The sequence below is a fragment of the Mus caroli genome, unplaced genomic scaffold (genome assembly GCF_978045245.1).
Source record: "Mus caroli unplaced genomic scaffold, Mus_caroli_1 scaffold_13, whole genome shotgun sequence".
NCBI classification, from domain to species: Eukaryota; Metazoa; Chordata; class Mammalia; order Rodentia; family Muridae; genus Mus; species Mus caroli.
In genome coordinates this window covers 79,495,388-79,516,082 of record NW_028227268.1, presented here as the reverse complement: position 1 = coordinate 79,516,082, position 20,695 = coordinate 79,495,388, and the positions used below count along the sequence as shown (strand labels likewise).

Below are 20,695 nucleotides of genomic sequence, written 5' to 3'. Positions count from 1 at the left end.
TATAGTTTTTGTGATATTGACTTCTGCAAGGAGTTCTCTGGTTTCCACATCTGTTGTGGCACCTGAATACCTCTTTTAAATACATAAAACAATAAATAAAATTGTAATCATAAATATGATAATCATAACAATGTCACTAATAATAATAGTCTAACCCCTCCTGGCCTGCCCCAAAAGAAAAGTCCTACAATTTGATCAGACCTGAAGGAAGAGGAAACGCAAGGCTCTCCTTCACAAATCACTCAAAGGCGCACAGGAGAAATGATCTTTAATATTTGACTTGTTTTCCGACCCTATCAAAGTGCCAGCATTGACTGGAGAGCAGGGAGGGGCTTGAGAGGTACAAAGTCAAGAAACAAACAACACACCTAGACATCACCAGGGGTCACACACGCTCTGCCCCAGCACACGCGTGCGGGCAGGCCTCACACACGCACCCACGCACCCAGCCCACACGTACACCAAACAGACACACACATGTGTACCCACAGATAAATACATATAGAGGAACTCATTTTATGTATATACAGAGAGAGAAGAGAGAGAGACTTAAGTCCCGGCCGGCGTAGGGGGGCCTCCAGGCTCTCAGCATGCTCAGCCCAGCTCTTCGCTGTACCTGGCACCCATGCCTCTGCCAGAAAAGCAGCTGCCCCTCTCCCCGCCCCCTCCCCCCTTGTCCCCTTGAGACCCTGTGTCTACTCAGGACTGACACACTCCCCCCACGCGCCCTCCCGCTTCCCATGATGGTGTTCTCCCCCCCCCCCATGTGTGTGTGTTCGGGGGCGGGTGGATGGAGAGAGACCCTAAAAGTGCCCGGGTGCCAGGGGCATGTTGCTCTTGAAGCCCGGCTGCCCGTTGGCCAGGTCAGTCGTGGTGTCGCAGCCCCCATTGCTGGCGTCGCCTTCGGTCCCCGGGCTCTCAGGCTCGCCCAGGAGCTTGAAAGTGAAGAGTGGCCCGGAGTCGAGGCGGCCGTGGCGGCCAGGAGGCTCTGGCAGGCTGAGCAGCGCCCCGGGTTTCCACTCGGGAAAGGCGCACAGCTCCACGGGTGGCTGCGTTCCACGACCCAGGTAGCCCGGGCTGGGCGACGCCGAGGGCAGGGTCCGCTGGCTGCCACTCATGCAGCTGCCGCTGTCATCCAGAGAGTCCTTACGCGACTGCGACCTCTCCAGCGAGCCGCCGCGGGTCCACGGCCGGTAGGTGTAAGCGCAGCCTCCTAGACGGCGACGGCGGCGGCGGCGACGGCCACCGCGGCACTGGCACCCCAGGATGCGCATGAAGGCGCGTTTGAACTCCTTGCTGGAGCACGGGTAGATGATGGGGTTGAGGCAGCTGTTGAAGTAGCCCAGCCAGAACACTACCTTGAACACGGCGTCCGGGGGCTTTAGGGTTGAGAACAGGGAGCCTGAGGGGTGCAGACAGAAAGACAGACAGCAGTTGGTTAGTACACTCTCTACTTAGTGGCTCTCCTACTCTGTGCTCAATGGTAGCTTTGCCACCCTTGGGTCTCGTTCCAGGTGATTTTTTTTTTAATCCTGGATGGCTAGCCTTTCTCATTTTGAAATGAACGAATTACTCTAGGGCCAGGACATATGCTCATTGCTTAAGAGACCTTGTGGCTTTATCACAAAGACCAGAATTTGGATCTCAGCACTCCCACGGAGAAATTCCTAATTGTCTCTATCTCCAGCTCTAACGGAGCTGACATCCTCTTCCAGCCTCTGTGAACAACAACAACAACAACAACAACAACAACACACACACACACACACACACACACACACACACACACACACACACACACACGAACCAGGTATGTTCACTTTTGATCCCAGCATTTGGTATGTGGGTCTCTGTGAGTTTAAGGCCAGCCTGGTTCCATAGTGAGTTACAGACTTACAACTAACTAACTAACTAAACAAGTAAATAAGTAAGTAAATAAATAAATAACAATAAAGGAAAGGAAACTGAATGAATTCTAACTCAGTAACTTTCCTCTGTTTATGAAATCTCTCCTGATTTAGGTAAATTGCTGCCACAGTCCTGACTGTTAGGTTTCATAAGTCAGTCCTTACCCTGTCAACCCATGAGATCTTTTTTTTTTTTTTCCCTCCCCGGAGACAGGGTTTCTCTGTGTATAGCCCTGGCTGTCCTGGAACTCACTCTGTAAACCAGGCTGACCTCGAACTTAGAATTCCACCTGCCTGTGCCTCCCAAGTGCTGGGACTAAAGGCGTGCGCCACCTCTGCTCTGCTAACGCATGAGATCTTAACAATCACCTGTAATAGCACACCTCTTTGGTCTAGGCTGCCTGTGTGAGGTGCTTTATCTATGTAGTATCTTATCTTTCTCAAAAGCTGGGAAATAGGCACCGATCTGTTCCTTTAATACAGCAAATAGGAGCCATGTTAAAGACCAAAAATGCATAATGGGCCTTGAACAATAGAAGAAAGCAACTTAAAAGACCTGAAGAAAATCTTGGAATGAAGAAAAATGACTTAGTTCTTCAAAAGAATGATCTACAAGTCAAGGATAGGAGAAGTTATTTATATTCTCTCAAACAGCTAAAAGGTTATTTAGAATATAAGAAATACTCTAGCAATTAAAAAAAAAAAAAAGAGAGAGGTGAGCCCGTATCTTAGTAGTAGAGTTCTTGTGTGTGAGTGAGGCCTTGGGTTCAAGTCACTAAGCCAAGCAACATGAATTTGAGTCTTGGAACCAACATGGAGGAAGGAGACAACAGATCCTAGTTTGGCCTCTGACCTCCATGTCTGCAACAGCTCAAATAAATTAAAAAACATTAAGTTAAATTAAAATATCTATGTGATGGTTCATGCCTTTAATCCTAGTGCTCAGGGGGCTGAGTCAGGAGGATTGCTAGAAATCTGGGTCATCCGGGAATACGTATTTCTAGGCCAGTTTGAGTTTCAGAGTCAGGTACAAAATGAGAGTCTGTCTAAACGCAAGCAAAGAAACAATCCCCCGCCCCACCAAAATCAGCAACAAAAATCTCCCAGTCAACCAGGTAGCTAGTCAAAGGAGCAAATCTCCCAGTCAACCAGGTAGCTAGTCAAAGGAGCAAATCTCCCAGTCAACCAGGTAACTAGTCAAAGGAGCAAATCTCCCAGTCAACCAGGTAACTAGTCAAAGGAGCAAATCTCCCAGTCAACCAGGTAACTAGTCAAAGGAGCAAATCTCCCAGTCAACCAGGTAACTAGTCAAAGGAGCAAATCTCCCAGTCAACCAGGTAACTAGTCAAAGGAGCAAAGCATCTCCCCATCTCAAAGCTCAGACAAAAAATGAGAACTCAAGAAGACCACGGAATTCCCAGGAGCAGGATACTCGGAGAAGAAAAGTGGATTAAAAAAAATAGGTAGTTCACATGGAGACAAGATGCTCAAAGTATCAGGCAGTCAAATTACATTGAAGTAGAAGCCATAAAGAGAAAAACCATCGCCTTTAAGATGATGGAAAACATTAGAAGGCTGCTGAATAGGCTGTGGGGGACATAAGGAGGCCCTGGCTTTGGCTGCTAAGGGCACAGGCAGTCTAGACATTTAGGGGAAAGATACCGGCACTACTTGGTTCAACTACATGTGTGTGCACACAATCGAGCTGGGCCATTTTGTTCCAGGCCAAACCTTACTCAAAGAATTTCACACAGGACCATAAGGTGGCATACAGGAGGATGCTTTTGATAGTGTTGCTTGTGGTCACAGAGAATAGGAGAAAGCCTGGGGAAGAGGGGAGAGGAGGCATATGCAAAACTGGATAATGGGTAGCACTTATGTCCCAGGATAACAAACTTACGGCAGTATGGCAAGAGTCTAGATACACCATTTCTTTCCCATGGTAAAACATGCAAAACAGAGCGAGATTTATGAATGATTTCAATGTAATTTGACAAACAACCATATGTGTTTTGTAGAAACATTTTCAAATTAAAAAACACATCACAAAATGATATGAGACTCTTAATGTTTGCCTAGGGGTGAAGGCAGATGGACATGGACTAGGAGATGGGACTAGAAGGAAATAAACCAGTAAAATAAGAGAGAGCACGGCCCGGTGACAATGAGATGCTGTGGTCTGTGCACATGATTAACTTACCCTCTGAATGTGACTCCCTAAATCATTTCATAGCAGTAGCAAATTAAAAACAATTTCTAATTAAAATATAGGCAACTGAGACCTGGATCAGGGAAGTGGATTGTCCTTGGCCATACAGCATGCCTGAAAGTTTGCAGTTTAGATAAACCTACACTTTATCTAAATACACAGTATATAATGCAGAAAAATCATACTTAAACAAAATTATTTTTGAGACAGGTCTGTATTCAGGCTGGATTCAAACATGCAATCCTCTTTGTTATCCATTTTCAGGATTTTCTATCGAATTTATTTACTTACATATTTAAAACAATGTGACTATAGTTTACAGACCGTTTTGTACTTTAAGTGTGTTCTCTAACCCGACTACCCAGCCTGTGACATATGGTCTTTCATGTTCCATGCTGTACCCCATGACCAAACAAACAAACAAACAAACAAACAAACAAAATGCCTTAAAAACAAAAAACAAAACTCCCAAGCTCCTCCCCAAACCCCATCTTTAAGCTTGGGTTGTGCTCGTATTCCTTCTGGGGACACTTGACCTTCTTGGTCAATTGATGTAAAAGTGACTCTTAGTCTCCTGTAGTAATCCTTCTTTCCAAGGCTTATTGCCTTGGTCTTGAAAGGAAATAAAACTTGGGACCTGTGATTTATGTAATGTATGTCAAATAACACAATCTCAGGGTTCAAATATCCTGCAACAATTTGAGGTTCACCCTGTTGTTGTGGGAAGTTGCAATTCTTCTCAGTTTAGCAAATCAATGTGTCAATGCTGACTGACGTCTTCTTTAAACTCTGGGGAAAAGTGGAAGTGGGCTACATTCTAGCTGTATGTTAAGACCAATAAGGTGCTGCTTCATGCTTTAATTCTGACAAATATTACACCATCACTTGATCCAAAAATAGGGCTTTGTATTAAGACACTGTGAACATGACAAGACCCCTACTGAACTGTAGCATATAGCAAATGAACGTGAAGCATCCTGGAGGGATGAGATTTATGTCTTAGGCTATGGACATCTTTCCAAGGCCGAGTCTGAGGGGTCGAGGAAACAGGTCTTGACTAAGTAGGAAAAGGAGTGAGAGTGATGGATATTGGAGGCCTATGTACTCCTTTGGGAGGTATGTGCTGATGAGAACAAAGACAGGCAGCATGTCTTGTTGCATGGGGACCTATAGGGACCAGTATGGTGGCTATGGACACAATGTGACCAAAGAGGGGAAGGATCGAAAGCAACACAGCCTATTTTTTGAGGATAAACATGTAACCTTGCCTGGTGTCAAGCCTGTTGAAGATGGCAGTGAACTGAGCAACAAATGGATCCTTCCTTTTAAGGACTACACAGAGCACAATACCGCTAATGGCAAGTGTTCTCCAAAGCCATCTTCCGCACTGTGAATATTGTGTTCAAGACCCTGTGCTGAAACTTTGTTCCAAAGCACCCTGCTATGGCCATAGCCTTGTAAAGTTTAAGCAAAGACCTGAGGATGGATTTTCTCATGCAAATCTGGAGTCATGTGCAACTCATTCCTGTGAGTATAAGGCATTCTTTCCTCTCAAGACAATTTGGGCAGTGTGAGAGATGAGTAGAAGGCAGAATTCAAATGACCTGGCCTGGTGTCCAGAATCGGATGTTGGACTTTAGAAGTGTTTATGAAGCCTGCTACTTTCTCATCTATAAAATGGGAACGGTAACTGTTTCATAGAATCTACTTTTAAGTACGTGAGAGTAATTATGTACATGGGGTAAGGTGTAGTGACACACACTGAAAATCCCAGCTCTCGGGAGGTGGAAGTAGGAGGAACAGGACCTCAAGGTCATTGTCAGCTACATATTCAGTTTTAAGGTCAGCCCTGGCCACAGGAAGCCCTGTTTCAAAACACCACCATTGCTGCCGCCGCTGCCACCGCCGCCGCAGCCACCACCACCGCCGCCGCAGCCACCACCACCGCTGCCGCAGCCACCGCCGCTGCAGCCACCACCACCACCGCCGCCGCAGCCACCACCACCGCCACCGCCACCACCGCCACCGCCACCACCGCTGCCACCGCCACCGCCACAGCCACCACCACAACCACTGCCACCACAACCTCTACCACCGCTGTCACTGCCACTGACACCACCACCACCGCCACCACCGCCACCGCCACCGCCACCGCCACCACCGCCACCGCCACCGCCACCACCACCACACCACCACCAAAAATGAAACAGAAATGATAAAAAGGAAGAAGTAAATGAGAAAATAGAAGGAAAGAGAGGACCATGTAAAATCCTTATTATTCGCTCTGACACTTTAACCCTATAACAAATGATGGGCCTTTTGAAACACACATGGTCTGCATATCAGTGGGAGGAGGATCCCAGCTCTTGTAAAAAAACAAAACAAAGCAAAACAAAAAACAAATATGTGACTTTGCACTTCTATGAAATGGTTCAAGAGATTTGCATGTGGCTGGGCGGTGGTGGTGCACGCCTTTAATCCCAGCACTCAGGAGGCAGAGGCAGGCGGATTTCTGAGTTAGAGGCCAGCCTGGTCTACAGAGTGAGTTCCAGGACAGCCAGGACTATCCAGAGAAACCCTGTCTCGAAAAAAACCAAAAAACCAAAAACAAAAACAAAAAACAAAAAACAACAACAACAACAAAAAAACAAAACCAAAAAGATAGAGAGAGAGACTTGCTTGTGACCTACTTGTAGCCTCCCATGCATTTTGCATCTTCCTTTGGTGACTGATAACAAATCAATAACTCACAGAATCTTGCATGATATAAATGACACATAAATGGCTGTTATACTGCACAGTGTTTAGGGAACAGCAAGAAAAACAAGTTGCATCTCTCGAGTAGAGCTGTGACTTTTACCCTCAAATGTCTATGCAAATTTATTCTTTTGTTTATTTTTGTGCTAGGGGCCATATGCCAAGGAGTAGGTATACAGTTCAAAGGACATCTTTGGGGAGTCAGTTATCTCCTTCCTCTACGTGGATCTGGGGTACTGAACTCCTGTAGCTGTGCCTGGTAGCAAGCCCCTTTGCCCACTGAACTTTCTTCCTGCTCTACTCTTAATGCTTTTAACTCAGGGTTGGTTCAACTCTCGGATGCAGGACTGGAGGATACAGAGGGCCAACACAGCCTGCCCAGTCTTCAGCCTCCATCAGGAACTCTGTTCTGATCTACTCCAGCCAAGTCAGTGTGCTTTCTTTATCCTGCACCCTGCTGAACACATACAGGCTGGTCCCATTTGGCCACTTAGTTGCTTGTTAATATTGTCAAGCCATGTCCCAGGGCTGGCTGAGGCCTTGTTTACTAACTAGATTGTAAATCCCTTCTGGACAGGAAACATTATTTTTATTTTTCCTCTAGATTTATATATTTTCTTATAAAAATGATAATGCTGAGGTTAAAATGACTGGTTACAAAAATAAATGTATAAAAGAATAAAAAAATCTTTCTCCAGTCAAGTTCGGAGGACCAGAGTTAACAGTTGTGGGTTTCTTCTGTGATTTTTTTTTCCTTAAATGGGGTCCAACTCCACCTCTCTTTCTCTATATTGCTTGGTTCAGTCACTTCTCCTTGTCTGGGTCTATATCGTTTCTTCACCCCGTCTACTGCCATGTCACATTCCGATCTGGATGCATAGTCATTTCTTTAACACGTCCCCCAGTGCCAGTCAATCAGGTGGTTGATGTCCAGTATTTAACTGTTCCAATCCGCAGCGATTACAAAGCCTCAGGCACTCGCTCTTCACACATCTGTTTCTGTAGGCTAAACTCCCCTGTGAGGATCCTCTGGGTCAACTGTACTGTAAGCTCTGACAGCTAGCCGCATTGGCTTCTTAAGGGCTGTCCTAAGCTTCCCTCCTGCTGGACTACTGTGTGCTGTGACATCCTCCGTACAGTGCCACTCTGGATTCCTGTAGCTGTTCTGGTCTTTCTTGTCCCCTTTGCACTGTGTACTGTTTTCCTGTCTCTTCCTTCAGACCCTTGCATGGTACCACCTGCTCTCCAGTAAGCACTGTTTCTAAGACAGAGCCTTCACTATTCAACTCTGGCTGTCCTCCAGCTAGCTGGGAAGCATATAGACTGGCTTTAAATACATGGTCCTTAGTCTCCACAGTGGAGACGTACAGGCATTTGCCAGCATGTTTGTGTCCTGCAGTGATTTCTTCTGTTGTTTGTTAACTTAAAGATAGAGTCTCCTGTAGCCTAAGCTCATTATGTAACTGAGGGTGTCCTTGGACTCTGGATCTTTCTATGTTTACCTCTCAAGGGCTGGGATTACAGGTGTGTGCCACCACATCCAGCATCCTCAGAAATTTCTGAAAGGGAGTCGCGCACGTGTGTGTGTGTGTGTGTGTAATTGTTTCGGGGTAGAACCCTGAATATCCTTCCTGATATAAAGACTTTCATACTGTCCCTAGGGACCTCAGGTTCTCATCAGTAAAATGGAATTAGTAGAAGCAACTACATCCAGTGTTGTTTAGGATTAAACTAGATGCAACTTGTTAAGTCCATAGGAGCATGCTGTAAACCAGGTCTCTGCCCCACAATCATCTCCAAAGTAATAGTCATTTGCCACATAGTAATTATTCCTGTACTGATGGGTCTTGTAATTTCACCAAAAATCAGTCAATCATCAATCAGTCAATCAATCAAATAAACAATAAATAAAGAGGAAAAACCGTTGGGACCTATGTTTGATATCGTTACATATAATTTTGATTTAATTATTTCCCCATCAGTTTCCTTTCTTGGATTTGGTAGCTCTAGCTGAGTACTTAGTATCCTCGAGAAGTTACATACTGCTCCTTGCTGGAGGTGGGGTTGGATATGGGCTTCCCTTGGCCCACCACACGGGGGCACTGTGAGTCCGGGACTGTTTGGCCCCTGGTACAGATTCCAGGAATATTTTGACTTCTTCCCTAGGGATCTTTACTCCCAAATCCTGCTCCCTGCCTCCACCCCAACACATAGGAGGACTAAGGCTCTACTTGCTGGGCCAGCCCATGCCCTGGTAGGATGCAGAAACCCATAGTTAATTGGAGAAGGTGCTAAGCCTTTTTGGCATGAGAGAAGATGGGCCATGTGGATCTTTCCCCCTGGGCACCCAAGCAGATCCTTCCTCAGGAGACAGGAATAAGCACAACAGGAAAAGCAGGTTCCTGGAAGGCAGGTGCTCTGTGCTGTGGCTCAGGCTGCAGAGGGTTCTCGGACAGTGTCACTAACTCACTGTGAACGCTCCCTGGTCTCTGAGTCTGGCTCTGCTTCTTCTACTATCTAAGGAATTGGAATTCTAAGGAATTGCTTCAGGCTCTGCACCTTAGATTGCTGAGCCTTGGCAAGTCTAAATATGCCTACTAAGTGAAGGAGGGCGACTCACTCAAGACCACTCAGCTTGGAGAACAGCAGGTAGCCTCTAGGACCCGATCCCGTTGATTGAATCCAACACATGTTTGTGGAGCAGTAGAGTCGGGGATTTGAAGTTCTTTTCTGAGGTCATAGATGGGCAAATCTGCATTCTCAGGAATGGGCTGAGAGAAGATCCCCCCCTCCAACCCCTAAGGGAGCCACTCAGATTCCTGGAACATGGGAGTTACTTTCTGCAGGGATAAGGTGACTTTAGGTTTGCTGAGGGCTTTGTGCACAGAAAGCTCTCCCTAAGTTCAACTCTCATGGATGCTGTGAGCACATTGACGCACAGCTTTGGCTCTGCTAGCAGGCTGCCACCAGGAAGGGAACAGTGGTCGCAGTCCACAGGCAAGGGTTCTCACTAGACTGCTTTCTCACACTTAAGTCCCATGCTGGGTCCATGTGATCTCTGAGCTCCTGGAGCTGCATAAAACCGTCCTGTATTTTTCTCAGGAAACAGACTACAGCTGGCATGGCAGTTGTAAAAGGACCAGGAACTCTCCAAAGGCCCGGACTCCTGACCTACCTCAAGACTAGGTTGACTAATTAATGTCAGTCTGAGCCACCACTAACACAACGCTTTTCTTTAAATCCATTCACTTTTGGTACCTGAACTATGGGGTACAAGAAGAAGACAGGAAGATTAATTAAAAAAAAAACTGTATAAAATTTCCACAAGGAAACCTATTACTTTGTAGGACAATTAAAAATATATAGTCTGATAGATGCATACAAAAGATACTTTTGATTAAATGTTTGTAAGTGCTGAATCGTTACTTTAATGAGACATAAATTCATAAGCTATGCCTTTGTGTTTGTGCTGTATATGGTGTGTGTGTATATATGTATATATATATATATATATATATATATATATATAAAATTTGGACACTCATGGAGGCCAGTGGAGGGCAAGTGCTGTCCTTTCTCACCTTATACCTTGTCCTATCAAGACAGCATTTCTCAGTGAACCCAGGACTAGGCAGGTGACCAGTAAGCCCCAGGAAATTTGGCTCTACCTTCCCTTCAAGGAGTGAGGTTAAAGGTGTGTTGGGACCATGGTTTGACTTTTTACGTGGCTGCTGGGGATTTGAACTCAGGTCTTCATGCTTGCATGGCAAGCACTCTTACCCACTGAACCATCTCCCCAGCCCAGAACTATACTCTTAAGAGAAGCTTTTATTACTCATTGAAAATACGAATCATTTGCTATAAATGGAAAGCCATAATTAAAAAAAATATAGAAATACAACATTCTTAGTACATTTTGGATTGCTCCAGACTGGCAGGCCTCAGGCCTGCTCTCCCTTCCTCAGGATGAAGAGGTTAGTATAGGTAGAGATGAGTTGACATTTTGACCTTAAAGTGAGAGACATTCCTTTTTGAGGGACCTAAAGTATTTAAAGATGTGAACTGAGACTCCCTTTTGCCTTGGGAAGCTCAGTCCCTGGCACATAGTAGATGCTTCATAAATATTTGATCAATGACTGAATATCTAATTCAGAGATTCTTGTGCCATTTATAGCTGTAATTTGAAGCTAACACATAGACCTCGGAAACATACATCTGATTTGATTTGACCCGCAGTAGAGATATCCCTGGGAAACACTGTGTTAGTGACCCCATGGCCAATACTGATTTCCTGGACAGTCTTAGGATTATGCTTTTTAAGCAGACCTAATGAGACAGCCCTCTGAAAGGGCTGGGGTGTGTGTGTGTGTGTGTGTGTGTGTGTGTGTGTGTGTGTGTGGGGGGTGAGACCTTACCACTTGTGTGAGGCATTTCTATTATTTTCCTCTACCTTCTGTTGTGTGCTAGGAGGAGGAGGTGAGGCTTAGATAAGAAGGGATAAAGTTGGGGAACAGATGTTCTCGTAGACCCAGCTACGTCAATTGGCTCTTAGGGGCTTTGAGTGATTTAGGAGGTTTGTGAAGTGCAAGGATCAAAGGCTAACACCCAGCAGGGCCCGTACAGAGAGAAGCATGTTGGTTGGACATGTTCCAAGGAGGTCATCCTATAGGGTCTATTCCACAACTCTGAAGAGGAAGCACTGAACATTCAACTTGCTGTGAGCCAACGAAACTCATTGCAACCACAGGGCATCCTTGTAGAATCACAGTTACTCTTTAACAAAATTCTTTCTTTGTATCAATCACTGGGCTAAAAGCATGGCCCCTTTTTGCCTATGTGGTGGTTAGATTTAATTGCCAGCTTGATGCAATTCGGAAGAGAGCCTCAACCGATGACTGCCTAGAGAAGGCTGCTCTATTGGCATCTGGACGATCTGTGAGGGATTGTCTTGATTACCTTAGTTGAGGTAGGCCCACTGTGGGCGTCATCATTCCTTTGGAAGAGGCTTCTAAACTGTGTAAGAGTGGAAAAAGTAGCTGAGCACAAGTGTGCGCACATTCATTCTCTCCCTGCTTTTGCCTGTGGGTGTGAATGGCTGATTCTTGTTCCTGCTGCTTTGGCTTCCCTGCAGTGATGGACTGACTGTATGTAGCCCAGAACTGTGAGTTGAAATAAACCCCCTTTTCCACTGGGTTACTTTTGTCAGTGTATTTTACCATGGTAACTGGATAAGAAACTAGAATAATTCTTCATTTCATCATTCCCGTTCTTAGGACAGCTCCACTTGGCCATGCAATGTCAAGCTGCAAAGGATACTATTCTCACTGTAATGTACATTTCCAGCCTGCATTTCTGGTCTAGAGACCATGGTTATTCCACGCGGACAGACAGAAGCCCAGATTCTACAAGTAAGTTCCCAGAGGTCACAGAACAGGTGGGAAGTAGAGTATAAAAGTTGAATCTTTGAATCTAGGCAGCCAATTTGAATAAAGGCCCCAAACCGGCAGAATAGCACTCAGGAAGACAGAATATATATGTTGACAGATATAAAGATAGGAAGAATGGACAATGAGCATCTGTCAACACTGCTTATCCTCAGGCAAGGGAATTGTGGGTGAACTTTCCTTCTGGTGATTTTTGGTGTTTTCCAACCCCTCCCCCATACAAATTAATTATGGACTCAGTTAAAACTCAGAAAAAATCCAAGCAATCCCACAAGATATGTTAAATCACATACTAGCTAGTTTTAAAAATGATCCTATTTTGTGTAATTCCCATAGCTTGACTATCAGAGCTGGATTTGTCGCTGTGTTAAAGATGACACAAATATAAAGCTTTACCTTTGGAGCTTGTAGGAGATCCTTGCAGGTAAGGGTCAGAGACATTGAGAGGAAATCTTTCACTGCTGAGCCCAGAAACCTTCTCTGTTAGTATCAATGGGCTTATACTCTGCTGACCTTATACCATCACTATGGGGATAAAAGGAGACGGGGTGTCTTTTTTATTCCCACACTGCTCACTGTGCATACCCAAAAGCCTTTACCTAGCCCTGGTGCAAAGCCAGAACCACTGAGCATGCTTGCAGATCAGAGTGGCATCATTTATTTGGTGTACAGAGCACCAATACTGAACTCTGGTTTGTAGCATCCCACTAGGTTGTGACATTCAGGGGTTCTTGGATTATAAATTCAGATTTAACTTATTTCACAGTTATCATCAGGCAAACCCATGATCTCAGGGGAGCCAGTGGGAGGTGAAACCAGTTTGATCAGCTTGTAAATGGAGTGAGGCTCTTCCCCCTGCCCCCCATTCTCTTATTAGCAGTGTGTGACTACACCTTCAGCCAAACTGCCTCTCCCTAGCAGACAGAGTCTGACCCAATAAAAGCTAGAAAAATATAAAACGCTTGCTAATTCTTTCAGCACTTATTCTGTAAAAGGAAGCCCTCCTGCATTTGGAAACCCCCTTTGAGGTTTTCCCATCCCCATTTGCAGAGATCATAAACTCATCCAGCAAATATAATGTCTTTGGGGCCAACAGACTCATGTTAAGTTTTAAAACAAACTGGAGATAAGAGTAAGCAGGGTAGCCGTTTACAGTAACTGGTTCCTAAGGTAATCATTGACTTCCATGTTTACAGACATCCTCTGTAAAGATCCCTCTGATGGCTCAGCACTTCATTCATGAGTGCTTCTTTTCATGTTCTTAAATACTAGATGGGTCCCCCTTCACCAACAATTCCTACCACCCAGAACATCCCAAGTACTTTCTCTGTCCCTACGATGCATCCTCTGTCACTCTCTGCCTTCATTCCAGTTCTCTGGTCTGTCCCTCGTATTTGTCTCTAATTAGAATGTGAACTTCTAGAAAAGCGAGTTTGGGTTTGACTCTGTCTCTGTTCATAGCCTAACATAGGGCACAAGTTATGATAGGCATTTTGCTAACATACACTACACAGATAGTAGTCGAGAATAAACATAATAAAATATGTTTAAATATGTTTAAAAAAGCATGTTAGCCCTTAGCTATTCAAAGAAGTGAAACTTCTGGATAAGCAATACTCAAGCTTGTGTTAGAGATGCAAGATCTGACTGGGTGGTGATGGTACACACCTTTAATCACAGCCCTCAGAGGCAGAGGCAGAGGCAGGTGGATCTCTGAGTTCCTGGTTTACAGCGCAAGTTCCAGGATGGCCAGGTTTACATAGAGAAACACTGTCTCAAAAAGAAAAAGAAAGAAAAGAAAAGAAAAAGAAAAAACAAACAAAACAAAAAAACCCAAACCCCAAACTAAAACAAACAAAAAACAAAAAGCTCCAAAAATCCAAAAGAATAAAGGACAGACAAACAATCAGACAGACATATAATAGTTGGTCTGAGGACATGGCTCAGTAGTTGAAATGCTTATTGTTCAATTGTGAGGATGGGTTTTCTAATTCCTAGAATCCACATACATGCTGGCTAGGCATAGTGACCTGCCTGTAATTCCAGCTTTTGAAGATGGAGAGAGGGTATACCTAGAGCCAACCGGCTAGTGAGACTAGCCATGAGTGAGCTATTGGTTTGGTTGAGTTATACCACCTCAATGAGTAAGATAGAAGAGTGATGGAGAATAATTCCCAGCACCAATCAGTGTCTCTACATGTTCTTCTACACACACGCGTGCATTCTCATACACATGTCCATATGCACATACACCCTTGCACATACAAACACACATACATGCACACACCCACTCACACACATACATACACATACACACATGCCTGAATGTGTGCTTGTGCACACACACACACACACACACACACACACTCACATATACAAATACATACACATACACACACAATCGCACACATACACACACATACACATGCCTGCATGTGTGCTCACATACACACACATGTTTACTCTCACACATACAAATACACACACACACACACACACACACACACACACACACAAATAGGGAAAAATAGAATCTTTGATCCAGTGCATCAGACCTGCTTCTGAGCAAGACTCAGAGGTGAGAAATACCATTCCAAGCCACGCTGATGTGCTTATTTATTTGTGCAAGTACACATATGCACTCAAGACTATAGGTGCCACTCATAGGAGTCATCCATTTAATGACGATGACGATGAGATCTCTCACTGGAACCTGCTTTTAGACTATACTACCCACCCAGCCAGTGAACTCCAGGGCTCCTCTCTTTTCCTTCCCCGAAAGTGCATGCAACCACACCTGACTCTTAAGTGTGCCCGACAAGAGTCAAGCTAAAGTTCTTATGCTTGTGCATGGAGCAAGGACTTCGCTGACAAAGGCATTCCTCTGCAGCTATTTTATTTCACTTTTAAGACACAGTCTCATGCAGCCCAGGCTGGCTTTAAACTCACTTTGTAAACCAAAGATTAAAGAAAGAAGATCATGAAGCTGGGAAGAAGATTGGGGTGGGGTGGGGAGGCTAGAGAAAGTTGAAAGGAGAAAGGAGTGGATAGATATGATCAATACATATATAAATGTATGAAAACGACAGAAAAACATTATTTAAACAATAATAGCAACATGAACACCCCACTTTCAGTCCGTAGCTGAGGATGTCCTTGAACTTTTGACTCCTCTACTCTCACCTTCTGAGTCCTGGAATCACAGGTAGGCACACCTCGCCTGCTTAAGTGTATTGAGATGGAACTGATGTTTTCATGCATACCAGGCAAGCACTGTGCCAACTGGGCTATAGCACCAAGCGTACAAACTTATTTTTAAAATTTGTTGTCTTGCGTTTCTTAGCTCTCAGGGAAAAGCATGGGATTGGTTCCCTCATATTCAGTTCTCTTATGGCCCCTATCGTTAGTAGGATAAAGTTCAAACTGCTTGGGCTGGAATTTAAGACCCATTGAACTTGGCTGCAATGAGCTGAGCCTCTGCAACATTCCCTGGCCTCTTTCCTTCTACTAACGCCTGCTGTCCACTGGCCTGCGATGGCTCTCCTTTCCAGACCTGACTTGGATGGACTCCTCCTTCTTATAACTACTTTCTTCTGGGGTGTGAAAACAGGCAGAAACTAGCACAGGGAAACTCTGCTAAGATCTGGGTGGTGCCGGCAGCAGGTGGCAGCAGGCAGGCAGGAGGGATGGGCTCTGTAGTCTCAATTTACACAGGTATATATTGGGTCCTGGGCGTATGGGACTCAAGTAGCATCACAAGCAGCATTTAACTAATGGAACCGAGACTCAGTTTCAAGCATCACTGGCTGCAAACCTGGACATGCTTCCATAACACACAACAACTATTTTTCTACTTTAGCACATTTCTGGGATAAGGAAAAACCAATATTATTTACTTATGTCTTTTTTGTTTTAATCTTTTTTTTTTTTAACTTGGGTCTTCTTAATGTTGTATGCATTACATATTTTCTGTTTAGCCATTAAAACCTGTGCATGTATCTAGAAGCCAAGAGGTCTGAGGATTGCTTTCAGCTGCCAAAACTGGTTAAGCAGATAACTTAGCATCTTATGGTTTCAGGTACCCACAGCCCCACTGAGTCTCCTCTTTGCTTACCCACAAAGCAGAGAGTCCCCAGATTAAGTGTATCTGCTGTTTCTGCATGTGGATAAGTACACTTGAGTGCAAGGACTCTTGGAGGCCAGAAGCATCAGATGCCCCAGAGCTGGAGTTAGAGATCCCTGTGAGATGCCGTTAGGGTACTGGGAATTGAACCTGGGTCCTCTGGAAGAGCAGCAATTGCTCTTAATCACTAAGTAATTTCTCTAGTCCCTCCTTCCTCTCCCTCTCCCCCTCCTCCTCCCCTCCCCCTCCTTCTCCCCCTTCCCCTCTCTCTTTGTTTTGAGACATGATCTCATTCTATAGCTCCAGGATATATTGGCTATTACTACATAGCTCAGGTTGTCCTTGAACTCATGGCAGTTTGCCTGCCTCAGCCTCTTGAAAGACTAGAGTCACAATCAGGCTCTATCACATCTATCTTTATTCCTTTTCTTTACTTATCCAAATGAGATCCACTTACTTACCTAACTGAACCCAGCTCAGTTCTCATCTCTGCCTTGAGAGCTTCCCTGACTGTCCAGACACATCATTTTAGTTTCTCAGAAGCAGAGCCCATAGTGCACAGGCCAACATAAGACTCTATTGTTTACAGGCAGTACCTTCAATCTCTTTAGGCATCTTATAAACTCTTTACAAGATAGGGTCTATATTTCATACTGCTATCATGGGCTGGGCATACAGTCAACTTCTATTGGTTAACTGTTGATTAATTGGTGTGTCATTTCCAATGTCCAAGAGGTGATCCTCCTGCTGACAGCCCAAAGTGGGGAGTAGGTGGGTGGAGTGTCACTACAGCATGTGAGGGGACTCTTCCAAATTCTGTGAAGGTTGTATGCTTTGACTTCATGGGAAATAGTGTTTTGCTTGGTGGAAGACTTTCACAGATTGAGCATTGGTGAGATTTATGGGGAGGCAGCTATAAAACTTTATAAGGGGGTATAAAAAGAAGACATGTATAAATGGTGAGACCTAGCTTGCTTTTGAACAGAAGTCCTTATCCATCATAGATTCATTTCTCCCCAGATTCCTCTGAAGGTCCAAAACAACCTTGTTAAAATCCCAACAAGTTTTTGGGGTAGGTAGATTTAAAAAAAAAATATCCCAAAGAAATACATGCATAATTATTAAATATAAAGGAATAATTATGAGAAGTCCAGGAAATTTGAAAAAAATGATGGAATGACTTTGGAGATGAGTTAGCTCATTGCCTGAGTATATTAATTAATGCTGTCCATAAAATATGAGGGCAGGAAATAAGGAAAAGGCAGAAAGATCCATAAAGTTATACAGTTTAGGTACAGAACCAAATACACAAGAAATTTTATGTGTCATTTCAATGCTTTCGGGAAAAATAGATTATTTGTAAATAATGTTGGGGTAATTAGAAAGAATTAAAGTTGGATCTTTACTTCATCCATTTCTTAAACACAAATAAGCTTGTAACAACTTAAGATTGTAGTATTCAAAAACCCCATTGAAATACTAGAGGAGATCTGGGCCTGCTACCACAGATCTGTAATGCTGGACACTAAGGAGTCTGAGGTGGTAGGAGTTGGGTTACAAGTGGTAGGTTTACCTGGGCCCATGGGGGGGGGAGCTCAAGTATAATTCCAGCTTATGCAATTTAGTGAGTCCCTGTTTCAAAAACGTAAACGACAACAGCAGCAACAGCAGCAGCAGCAGCAGCAGCAACAACCACAACCACAACCACAGCAACAACCACAACAACAACAGCAAAGAAAAACTAAGCATGGGACTGACAATTTAACTCAGAGGTAGAATTCTTGCCCAGGGTGCATGAGGCCCTAGTGTGATGGTTTGTATATGCTCTGCCCAGGGAGTGGCACTATGAGAAGGTGTGGCCCTGTTGGAGTAGGTGTAGCCTTGTTGGAGTAGGTGTGTCACTGTGGGTGTGGGCTATGAAACTCTCATCCTAGCTGCCTGGGAGTAAGTATGTTAACAGCCTTCAGATGAAGATGTAGAACTCTCAGCTCAGCCTGCCCGGATACTGCCATGCTCCCACCTTGATGATAATGGACTGAACCTCTGAACTTGTAAACTAGCCCCAATTAAATGTTGTCCTTTAAGATTTGCATTGGTCCTGGTGTCTGCTCATAGCAGTAAAACCCTAACTAAGACTAACCTAGTTTAGTCCTCAGTATTGAAAAAAAATTAGAACAGAATATACATAAATATTTTAATGGTTTGAATAAAAGAAGGATTTTAAGTTGTAGCAGAATTTCAGGACTGCTAAGGAAGAAATGTAGATGATGAATTTGTTGAGGTATGTTTATAAGATCATAGATTTTATTTATTTTCTTGCTTTGGGGAACAAGATATGGCTTTGAACTTGGTGTATTGCCAATGATGGCCTTGGCCTTCTGATCTTCCTGTTTCCATCTCTCTGAGTGCTTAGATTGTGGGCACGCATGACCACAGAGGGTTAGGTGGTACAAGGCAAAGAGCCAGGACTTCATGCTTGCTAGGCAAGCACTCTTCCAGTGGAACATCTCTCCATCCCAAAGGCTGTAGACTTTAAAATCAAAGACGTGAGAAGAATTGAGAGAAATACTGATTTTGTTTTTGTTTTGAGATGCTGGGAAGTTGAACCCATGGCCTTGGGCATGTGAATCAAATACTCTACCATTGCTCTACATTTCCAGCCCAAGAGAAATATCCGTAACGTAAGTGACAACAAAAGAAATGACATCTCGGACACAGAAAAGCTCTCTTTGAAATCAACCGGAGAAAAACAAATCAGCAGAAAGCCAAGCAAATCAGATGGATAAACAAATAGGATCAGGACAGTGGTCAGCTCAGGAATTCGTGAAAAGTAAAATTCTTCTGCAAATAAACAACACGAAACATTTGAGCGCTAACAGTTGAGATGAGAGCTTACAAAGTTCTATGGGGTCAGGGAAAGCATTGGCGTGATTACTAGTAGATAAGAGCATTTGCTGTTCTTGTGGAGGACCAGAGTCAACCAAAGTTCCAGCTCCAGGGAATCTATTGCCCTCTCTGAACTCATTTGGTAAACACACACACACACACACACACACACACACACACACACACAGAGTCTCACACACACAGTCACATGCACAAATCTTAGTGGGAGAAAGTGCTAATGTTCAGTTTGTGAAGGGTATAGGAGAGAAGACATTTTTTTGTGTGTTTCAGTGGAAGGAGTGACTTTGGGGTTGGAAAAGTGGCATTACCTAATAAGATCAAATGAGCATGGTTTCTGACTTATGTATGACACCCAGGAACTTGTCCTCTAGAAGTGTTCTTGAAAGAGAACAAGATGAAAAGAGTAGGGAACCAAAGCAGTGCTCCCCCAAACTGAGAAATAACCCAGATTCCCAACAATGGGGGATTGTAAAATAAACCATGCAGCCCTCATGCCGTGTAAAACCGTGTATTTACCAAAATGGTAAGATTGGTCTAAAGCGACTTACATAATAATATTAAAAAGAAAAAGGTAGCAAGTTCCGTGAGATCATGACTACAACCTACTTTTTAAACGATTTATCTATTTTATGCATGCGAGGGTTTTGTCTGCGTGTATGTGTGTGCACTGTATGCGTACCTGGTGCTACCAGGACAGAAGATGGCGTCAGATCCCCTAGAACTGGAGTTAGAGAGGTTTGCAGGCAACCAGGGGGATGCTAGGAGTGGAACTTAGATCCTCTAAGAATGACAAGTGTTCTTCATGGCTGAGCTATCTCTCCATCCCTAATCTGATTTTTATATAAAAACCCTCTTTCTCTCCTTATTCCTCTTCTCTCTGTGTATATAGTGTTATATTTATTAAAAAAAATCTGAATGACTAAAGACTGAATTGTTGATAGTGCTTATTTCTGAAAGATGGGCGGTGTGAAAATTTTCACTTTTATCTTTTTTTTTTTGTAATAAACAAATGCTGCTTTGTTGGAGTGTGTGTGGGAGAGAGATTGAAAATATAATGTGTGAGTGTGAGTGTGTGTGTGTGTGTGAGTAGGTGTATGTGATTGTGTGAGTATGTGTGAGTGTGAGCGTGAGTGTGTGAGTCTGAGTGAGTGTGAGTGAGTGCTAGTGAGTGAGTACGTGAGTGTGAGTGAGTGAGTATGTGAGTGTGTGTGTGTGAGTGAGTGTGTGTGTGTGTGTGTGTGTGTGTGTTGAAGTTTACACAGAAAGAGCCCCTGGTGGACACTGAAGCCTGGCCTTGGCTTATGGGGTATGAAGTCAGGGGTTGATGAACTCCCAAGGTCTCTTCTCA

The 20,695-nt window shown here is 44.1% G+C and overlaps 1 protein-coding gene across 4 annotated transcripts in view; it reads right to left on the bottom strand.

Moving 5' to 3' along the window:
• Positions 1-251: 251 nt before the first annotated feature.
• Adra1b (adrenoceptor alpha 1B) overlaps positions 252-20,695 on the bottom strand; it is a 136,304-nt gene continuing 115,860 nt past the window's right edge. For all 4 annotated transcript variants that reach the window (XM_029483751.2, XM_029483750.2, XM_021177601.2 and 1 more), the window contains one exon: positions 252-1,402. In XM_029483751.2, the coding sequence (XP_029339611.1) occupies positions 804-1,402 (599 nt within the window). In that variant the 3' untranslated portion in view covers positions 252-803. The remainder of the gene's footprint in view (positions 1,403-20,695) is intronic.